The 10,006-nt window shown below is 47.2% G+C and overlaps 1 protein-coding gene across 4 annotated transcripts in view; it reads left to right on the top strand.

The window, feature by feature from the left end:
* Positions 1 to 2,304: 2,304 nt before the first annotated feature.
* Positions 2,305 to 10,006, top strand: part of gatad2ab (GATA zinc finger domain containing 2Ab) — an 18,656-nt gene continuing 10,954 nt past the window's right edge. The window contains exons 1-2 of one of the 4 annotated variants that reach the window (XM_023798189.2): positions 2,305 to 2,583; positions 9,955 to 10,006. The exon at positions 9,955 to 10,006 is cut by the window's right edge and continues 146 nt beyond it. In XM_023798189.2, the coding sequence (XP_023653957.2) occupies positions 9,962 to 10,006 (45 nt within the window). In that variant the 5' untranslated portion in view covers positions 2,305 to 2,583; positions 9,955 to 9,961. Of the gene's footprint in view, positions 2,584 to 2,759; positions 3,107 to 9,097; positions 9,177 to 9,954 lie in introns of those variants that run through there. The other 3 variants (XM_023798192.2, XM_023798191.2, XM_023798190.2) reach the window with 3 other exon arrangements.

Raw genomic sequence — 10,006 nt, 5'->3', positions numbered from 1 at the left:
ATGATGTAGATAGTACTGAACTATTCACTGTCATACAATTTTTAATCATTTACAGTAAACTGGTAGAGATTTCTCGAAATAACTCAAGTTCATTAATAATCTTTCACTGGGAGCTTGTTCATTTGTCCTGAAAGAGAGACTACTAATGTGTCTCCATTCCCGAAACTGTATAGAAGTCCCAATCGAGAGCTGCACTGGAGTTATCTGCGATGGTGAATTGCAGCGTGGAGAGCTGCCAACATTGAGGTCAGTCTTGCGGGCCTGGTCACATGATCGTCTTTATTTCCAGCCTGCTGTGCAGTAGCTGTGACATTCCTCTGATAAGACTTGCACTCAGCAGGTTTCGTGCCAAGGGTTAAAGGAAAAGAGAAGAACTACCATTTCTATTTAAGTCACTATAGTTGTGAATAATTATCCTGAATCGCTCATGAGAGGGAATTACAAATCCACTAGAGAAACCAAGTTCGCTAGTGATGCTTATTAGGTAATAGGTGTCACCACTGAAACAGCCTTCAGAGAATACACTTCCTGCCAAATAGTGAGTCCAGCTGATTGTGACAGGGAGGGGTACTTCCTGCATTGTTACTGTACCTTAATGGGGATTAACTTGAGGCCATTTTTTTAAAAAATCAGCCATTATCTAGTACAGTTCAGCCAGGTACAACACCAGTATAAACTGCTGAAAGAATTTTTTGTATATGATTTTAATTACGCTTTGACCAACCGCTACAGATTAACAAGACGTGACAGGAATTGTTTCAGATTTGACGTAATGAGGATTATGTACATTCCATGAAAATAATGCTGTCAGTTTTTTTTTATTTTTCTTTTTTCCCCCAGTCCTTCCACTAATACTCTGTCACATTTAAGCATGTAGATATCCAGTAGAAGAAATACATATTTGTTCTTTTGCCATGTAACCAGTGTGAATGATACAATGGCTGTTTTCATCCAGAGGTCTTTGGATAGACTTGGGCCTCTCTCAGACACGAGCACAAAAGAGGTAAAAACAGTACTCTGGTTACAGTACTCCAGCATCCCAGAACATCCTGGGTGGGTCAGCCCATGTCCTACAGCTGGTCAGGTGGCCTCTGTTTTTCAGTTGCGACAAAAGCAATAAGGATCACAAGTGTGAACCATAGTAATGCTTCCAATGCTCCTATTTTAAACTGAAAGTAAAGCTGGCTAGATTTATGTAGCCTGATCTACTTACACTTGAATATTTTTTTTATTCTGATCAAACATGAAACACCCACGGAAGTCTGAAGAGTTTTTTTTTTATTTCTCGAAAAACCACGAATTAATAGGACTATACAGGCAAATGCAATCTTCGCTCAGCAACAAACTGTTATTAAAAAAAAAAGGGGATTTTGCAGATTGGCAGCATATTAAGCACAAAATTACAGCCTCATTATTAGTGATTTAAGTCACAAAAGGGTCTTCTCTGTTGTACCCTTAAGGAAAGTACTCACTCTAGGCTGCTTCAGTTAAATATAGAGGTGCATAAAAAAGTTAAATCGCTTTAGATCAGTGTTTTCCAATCTGGACTTCAAGGAACTCCAGACAGTTCACGTTTTTGCAAAAACCTGGACCATCTGTGGGTTCCTGAAGACTGGGTTGGGAAACTGCTTTAGATCAGCATCAACCAAGTCATTCATCCTACTGCTTATCCTAGTCGGGGTCGTAGGTCAGCCAAGAAATGTCACAAAAATGAGAAAATATTCACGTACAGTTCAGCTATTTCCTAAAACCTTCCCAGACTTACCGTTTCCATGCAATGTTGCATACAAGAAAATAGGCTTATTTCAAATCTTATTTTTAGCATTGACATAGAACATGTATTTTCCGTATTATTAAAATGCATGTTACAATCTTGTAAATGCCTTTTCACCCATGAAGGGCACTTAAACATATGAGTATTATATTCAGGGATAATAATCCAAATCCAATGGATTTCAGTTTTCTCAGCAGCTACCATTTCAAGCAACGTGTCCAATTATGAGTTTTCGGGGCTATTAATGAATTTTAATGCAATATGGGACGAAATACTGCTTAGACCACTTGTACATTGACCTAATCTACCGTCTCTATGTAAATCACAATACGACGGTACAAAATTCAGCATGTTACTTCCTGGGTATGTATGGCTCGCACTTGAGAACAAGAATGTGAAAGTGACGTTGCTTTGACACTTACTTCAAAAGTGATGATGTCAGGACTGCTTGAGTGACAAGCTAGGAGCCCCGCGCTCTTGGCAGGAATTGTAATGACATATAAGTGGGTCTTGGCGCGACTAGGTCGGCTGGAGGGGACGTTGCGACCTATGGCCGTTTTGCCCCGTGGTGGTCAGTAGTTGATGTGTCTCTGGTCCCCCTATCGTGATCAAATGCGCATGCCTGGTGCGGTGACGCCGCAGCTCCATGTGTGTGAAGCGCATTATTTGGCAACCGGAGAGGCATCGGGGAGGGTTGAAAAAAAGAGGGGTATCCCCAGGATTTTTAAAACACCGAATTACCGGAGTATATAGTAACCTGCAGTGCGAGGAAGACGCGCTGAAACCCGGATCAGTGCTCCTGGGACTCTGTAAGTTCGCGGCGGCGCGTTAAAGTTTCTTTTTTGGGGTGATTTTTTACGCCGTTCTTGTTTTGAATTAGCCAGCTAGCTAGTTAGGAGGAAAAGTCTTCCTTCGGCGAGCTGGTGTGAGTGAGTGAGTGAGAGAGTGAGTGAGTGAGTGAGTGAATGAACGCGTGAATGCTGGAGCAGGCAGCTCGCTAGTGGTCTGGGCGAATTTAATACACCTCACCGCCTATAGTAACGAATAAGGGCAATAAAATCCATATTTATAAGATGGAGACAAAGTAGTCGGGATCAGTTTAAACTTATACCGGCGGCTGCTTTGAGAGCCCAGCCGTTGGCATCGATGAGCCGCTTGCACTGCCTCGGTGTCTTTCACAGGTTTTGTTTATGGAGTAACCCATCCGCGGGTGGCTGCGCCCCGGAGCGCCTGGCCGCCGGAGCCGGGTGTCCGAGCGAGTTGGGCTGCTTTTCTGGGGAGCTCTCGCGACCTGAGCCGCTTTACTTTCGGATCCCCGAAAGAGCGGCGCCGGTACGTGCCGCTAATCTCCCCGGGAGCGTCGTGCCGAGGTCGCGTCGTTTTCTGATCTCGATATTCGGAAACTTTGAGGCGTTTTTTTTTAAGTTTAAATTTTCCGCTGTTTTTTTCCCCCCCTTTCCGAAACGCGAGCTCGTTAGCCCGCAGCTAGCCCGACGGTGAGCCGGCGGCTCCGTCCCATTGGCTCGCCCCCGAAGTCGCGCAGCCAGGATGTGGCTGTTTTTTTACGGCAGGAAAGTTGGTCCCTAGCAGATATTTTGTCACTTAAAGTCAAACCTCTTCGAAACATTTTGTGCCAGAGACCCCATGGCGAACCAGATGAACATTAATTGTGTATTTTGCCACACCGTCGGGATAAACAGATTTCGGAAAAGCGCGGTTTAAGCCTGTTTGTAACCGGCTTTCTGGGCATTTGCTGCTCCTGCGTGGTGTTTGTATTATTATGTTTTTTTTGTCGGGGTGGTGGGAGACACGACCGTCGGCACTTTCACGTCTCGGAACGGGGGCTCGACTGTGGCGTAATGGTGGCCGATATTCGTGTGCCTCGGTTTAAGCCCCCAGTCGTGGCACTTAACCCGACTGGCAGCCCATCTTCGCGAGCGGGTGTCACAATAAAAGTCCCCCCCCCCCCCAGCCTTCCTACTCGGCGTTTCCTCGCTTCAGCGGCCAGCCACCCTCTTCCTCCTCATCTTAAAGCGACACGCACATCTCAGATGCGGACATGGTGCCGTAAGCGCACGTAGCTGGCGGTTAAATGCGGTTTGAATTACAGTATACCTGCGGTCTGCCCCCCCCCCCCCACCCATCCATGTTTTCTGCAAATGCTATAACATTTTTAAGTTTGCGTTAAAAAAACTGCATGTACAAAATGACATAACGAAACGCATGCTTTTGTTTTACGAGCTTCACTACTTTGAATGTTTTTTTTAATTGTTCAACATGGCATTCGTTGTGCTTTTGCAAAATTCTACGCCGCCGTTGCGCCGTGCACTCACTTTTGAAGAAGCTGTTTGACCTTAAATGCCCCCCAGCACTGACAGGACGAAGACTGTGTGAAACTGCAACACTCCACAGGATGAGACAGACGTGGTCCTGTTAAAACGGATCAACTAACAATCTAGTGTCCAAATAAGACATCAAATGCTGTTGACTTGTTTGAATAAGTCTGTAATGTTTTAATTCTGTGATGCTTGATAACATCCGTTGAGTAGTAACCCATCATTCGCTGTAGATGTGTGTCATTGATGAGGTAACCGTAAGTGCTGGCATGTAGGATGGTGGTCCGTTTTTAAATCCCATGGATATGGTATTTGTGGTACAAGTACATGCTAAATGTGGCATATTGTTGGTTGAATTTAGATGTTTGTTATGGTAATTAGCTGTAATGGTAGTTGGGATATTTTGTAAAGTTATGGGTGCTGCTGAAAGTGAAGCCAACTCGGACAATGTCTGAGATTTTGAAATGTTGGGTCTTGGTAATGCCACTTAATTGGCATTTATATTAGTACAGGTGTAGATAGGAATTCCTCAGTTTTTGCATACTCCATCTTACACTCTTATGAGATACGCATAGGTTAAGGGCCCTGCTCAAGGGTCCAACATTGTTGTGCCGACTCTGCGAATCAAAGGATTCAAAGAGATGGCCCACAGGACATGGGCATAAAACATTTAGCCTCCAAATCCACCCCCCCCCCCCCCGGCAAACGGCTGCAGTTTTTCTGCTCATTTGGTCGGGGTGGGGGGGGGGGGGGGGAGTTTAGTTCTGTAAGTGAATTATGGTGCTAACTATTGCTGAGGCTGTTTGCAGTATTTGTAATATTTTTGCCAGTTTGCCTGATCAACAATATGCTTTTTGGGTGTTGCATTAACTGTAGAGGCCTATAGAGGGCAGGATGACAAGAAAGACAGGCATCCAGTGACTGCATAGAGGGCAGGGGCTTTGGAACAAAAGCATCACACTACTTTGTAACTGAAAGTGCTGGAAAATTTTGTCGTGTGTGTGTGTGTGTGTGTGGAGGGAGGGGTTAGAATCTGTATTTTCAGCCTGTACACATAGTGTTAGGCAGGTGACTCAGGCATACAGCTGCACGGCCATCTGGGCAATGTGGTCCTTACATAAGTCATTCCATACATTTTCTGTATCATGAGGAGTCTGGAATCTATGGGTGCAAGGCAGAGAAGAACCCAGGATGGGACGCCACCCCATCGCAGGGCACACTCACACACCAGTCACTCACACTGTGGGCAGTTTGGTAATTCCAGTTAACCTAAGTGTGTTTTTTGGACTGTGGGGAGAAACTGAAGTACTCAGAGAGAACCCCACAACCGCACGGGGAGACTACACACACACACACACACGGAACCCTGGCGGAGATTTGAACCCTGGTCCGAGAGGCGTGAGGCAACAGTGCTAACCACTGCACCACCATGCCACCCCCCTGAAATATTCAACCCGAAAATGGTGGAGGTGCCGCGTGTGATTGAGACGGATATGTACACTTATAACCCATTTTTAGGGACTGGTTCAACCCACAGATGTGCAGTGTGCCTGGGGTGGTGTGTGCACAATGGGGCGGCCAACCTGCTTGACTTGACAGACGAGGAGGTTGAAGACCTGGAGTTCTTGGCGTGGCGACCCACCCTGGGCACCAGGGGGTGGGATTTGCCAACTCTTGGCGCTTACTCTATAAAGGCCTTGTACATAAGGCAGGGTGATTGTGCATATGAGTGACGTCTGATGTGTCCGATCATTAAAACATGGTTTAAAAGAACTGGTCTTGGCAGTGCTTATTCTGACGTAATTGATCAGAAAATATCTAAATGGTACACTTGCTTAGCGGAATGTGACTCCAGTTTCCAGTGTGTGGCTTCGATTTGCATATTGTTTTCGATTTGCTGTTCTGTTTGAACCACTGTTAGTATGAAGGGAGAATGGGAGCCAGTAGTTAATTGGACACCTGTGATGTCACTCATGCATGAGAGGCGGGTCCTCACACTTTGCCCTCGCAGGTGGAATTGACGTCAGTAATCTGCACTGCCCTATATGGACTTGGCCCTTGTTGCCATCTGTTCTCAATCCTCTATCTCACAGATGGGGTGTTGGGGGGGCATCACTGTTTCCTGTCAGCATTACATGTGGGGGTACCTTCCTGCAGGGACTTAAGATGCATGAGATTCCATTAAAATCATGTCCCATTCTAATGATTTTCGGTGGCTGTTTAGCAATATGCAAATATTGTAGTGATATGCACCTTTGTTCCCTGCTGTTCCTTAAATGTGGCTTTGAGTGCTTCCATACTAGACCAATGCTTTCATGGCGGTGTGTAGTTCTCAGTATTGTTCAGTTTTAGCCCTATTGTCTTGTGTTGTCCCGAGTGCAGTCATTACTGGGAGGATTTGGTTCACTATGCTATCTGACAGACAGTCGTACTAGCATCAGAGCTGGAATGTCTACTTTACTGCATCACATAAACTCAGCAGCTAGCATTTCATTGTACAGGAGTCAAGTGCTTTTAAGCACTCGTGTTTAAGACTTTTTATAATCTAACGCTTTGTATCATTTAAACCTGCATTTATTAATGTGGCGGATTTGTGGACCGCATCGCAGTATTTTTGTATGTTGCCGTTCTGCACAACTCAACTTTTGTTTGTGTCTTGGGGGGGCGGGGGGGTTTTGGGCCCCCGGGCTATATTGTCATGAACATTCTGTGATTGTTAGGGAGCGCTGTTGGTTCTGACCCAGTGAGCTTGTGAGGAATACCCACTGCGGATCCCTGCCTAAAATAGCTAGTACAGTTCACCTAGCACTTTATTGACAGTGTACTTGCTTTTTAATTGCTGTCCATTAGTCTTGTTTACCTTTCTTGGTCGGGTGCCTGTATGTTTTTGTGCTGCATGTGTGACCGGCCATTTCTTTGTGTGTGTGTGTGTGTGTGTGGCCGTCGCCGTCTCGCTCAGGGGAACCTGGTCTCTCTGGCACGGCTTCCATTTTGTGAGGCAACGCCCTTAATGGACTGACAGTGGTGTTAAAATGGCAGCGCTTAACCCTTCACCTGCCAGCCTGAGTCAGCAGAGGCCTGCGGCGGGGGGAGCGTCTGTGGCTTCAGTGCAAAGAACCCCCCCCCCATCCCCCATCCCACCCCCCCCTTCCCCAGAACGCTCCGCTTGCTCAGAGTAGCGTGCGGTACTAGCTCCAGTGTGACTTGGGCTAGACAGTGCTCTGTTTACTTTTTGTCTTTTTAAAAAACTTTTCCCCACTTTCACGTGGTTCTGTGGGGTCTGGGGGTTTTCAGTGATTTCTCCCCTTTTGGGGGCCTGCAAAGTTCTCCCTGATTTACACTGGTGGTGCATTGACGGATGAAGTTTGGGGTATTTAGCTTTCTGTCCCGATTTTTCTCTCTTGCTTTTCTTTTTTTTTGTGTGTGTGTCATACAGTGTTGTCATACAGAATCCTGCCTGTGGGTGTGTGGAGTTGGGGTGCGGGGGGGGGGGGGGGGGTATAGAGGGCTTGTTTTGCAGTGTGCACAGTCACACGCGTGTACAAACCCGTCTTTTTGCTGGGTCGCCGCGTTGCAGTCCTGAAAGGGGAGGTTATTGCATCGAAAGCTATAAATACTGTGGGCGGAGAGAGGGGGTTGGGGGGGGGGCTTCCTGCCCACTTGAGAAAAAGGAACGGGGCTGCTGTCTGCTGCCGAGCCGATGGCCTTGGCTCTCGTGGTCCTGTGTTCTGCATGGCAGATCCGCTGGGGGCTTGAGTTTGGCTTCTGGGATTCAAGCCCCCCCGCATCCAAATGAGGGGTCATGTTGTAATTTTAAGCCCCTTAGACTCTCTCCAGGAACATCTGCACACAAACCTATGCTCTCGCTTTGCTATGCAGTTTAATTTTATTGCAGGTTCATACGGCACTTGCTTAGAGGGATGCTGCTATGACTTTATAAAGTGAAACTCGTAGACAATTTTTACGTGGTCTGCGTCTCCGGTAAGGCCCTAGACCTCTGCTGCACACCCTCTCTTGTGGTGATGTGTATTAATGTACTTCACCGATGAATGTGGAGCTGTGGCATGGGGGCTGCATGTGTAAGGAAGGACCGGATAGACAGGCCAGGCCTCTGATTTCCATGGCCTTTCCATAGGTAGAACATAGTAACCATCTGGTAAGAGCTGAACAAGGAGCATTCAGTCAAGACTTTTGAAAAGTAACAACAGAAATGCTCCTTTTGGAACTCGTATTTCATTAAAAGCTCCTAAAAGCAGAAAACGGTGACTCTTATGAGTTTGGATATTGGTACTTGTACATATGAAAGTGTTTTGGCTGGTTGGGTGATGAGATGGTAGAGGGAGTAATGGTGTTTGGGTTTTCTCTTGGTGCTTGTTCTCTTGATGACTCAGCTGGTGCAGGGGGAAGGTTCCGTAAGACTTTACCTTTAAGAGATCGAGGGTACTGGCCCTTTAAGAGTGGCCATGGTGGCTTTCCTTCCAGCTTCACCACACTGCTGCTCTGGAATGCCATGTGGCGTCGGTCACTGCCGCAGCCAGCCGAGCCCAGGCCCCCTCCCTAAAGGGGTTAAAGGCCACCCCTCCACCCCACCCATTCACAGCGCAACTGGTTTAGGCCAGTTTTCAGGGAAGCGCTTTGTGTCGTCCTCCAGCTGCATTCTGGGAAAAGTTGTGCGTGCTCCCGGTGATGTCACGTGCAGTGAGAAAGACCTTGAGTCAGCTGCCTTCATTGGGGAGAACTGTGTGGTGCAGGATACAGGTATACTGGAACTGGGGGGGGGGCGGGAGGATGCTCTGCACAGAGGACAATACAGACTTTACAGCCCATAGTGGGGGGGGGGCTATTGTTTCTTATTGTGCATCATACTAGCATAAAGCTTTTCTGTTGTTTTTCTGCTCTGCTTTAGTGGGACGTGCAGTTCATTGGCACAGAGCCCCAGAACCTGCCAGCTGCCCCCCCCCCCCCCCCCCAGCAGGCCGTCATGCCAGCAAACGAGTGAATCTGGAACAAGGTTCTTGTTTGGTGGAGGGTAGCAGGTCACACTGCAGCTGGCGTGTGGGATGTAGGTGTGGATTCAGCTTGGTTTTATCATGTAAATCTTCTTAGTGTTCCCACTGTATCCCTGCATGTGGAGTCCTTTTCATGGCAGTGTTTCTCAATCCGGTCCTCTGGGGACCCCTAGACAGTCCACGTTTTTGCTCCCTCCCAGCTCCCGGCAAAGACCTGGACAGTGAGGGTCCCTGAGGACCGGGTTGGAAAACACTGATTAATGTAATACCTTCTTGCATCTCTTAGGATGTTACTCTGCATTGTATGTGGTATCTTACCTGCTGCGCCTCCTGGCTGCCATGGAAATGGCGAAACAGGGTTTTCTCTAACGATGCTCTGTGTGCCTACCTCTGATCTCTAGTGGGAAGAAAGAAATTCCATGAAATATAGCTGTGAAGGTCCTTAATGGATTAACGATTGAAGCTGACTGCGCAGTACTGGTTTTTAATGGCACTAGTGCCGTTTGCATAATAAGTTTTATTCATTTGCAGTATCCATCTAGCACTTTTTGAGATGATGGATCGGCTGAGACTGCAGTTTGTCTAATAGCCAGTGCCCAGGTTTCAGGAACAATTATTTTCTGGTTTGACACTTGGAGACAACTTTTCTAAAGAGCTGGCCTGTAAGATGGTTGTTTTGGAATGATGCTGAGCCTTGCCTGGTGCTTTTATGGTGGAATGCGGTTGTTTTTTTTTGCACGGCTGCTTGAGAAGATCTGGATGATCGGAGTGCCGAAAGAGGAACCGTCCTCGTAATGGCCTCCGTGTAACTCTCCCGCTCCTCCTCCTCCTCCAGGGCCGCCATGTCGGAGGAGGTCGTCCGTCAGACGCGGAGCCAGAAGCGGGCC

Source organism: Paramormyrops kingsleyae, chromosome 21, assembly GCF_048594095.1.
Source record: "Paramormyrops kingsleyae isolate MSU_618 chromosome 21, PKINGS_0.4, whole genome shotgun sequence".
NCBI lineage: Eukaryota > Metazoa > Chordata > Actinopteri > Osteoglossiformes > Mormyridae > Paramormyrops > Paramormyrops kingsleyae.
This window is presented reverse-complemented; position numbering and strand designations above follow the sequence as displayed.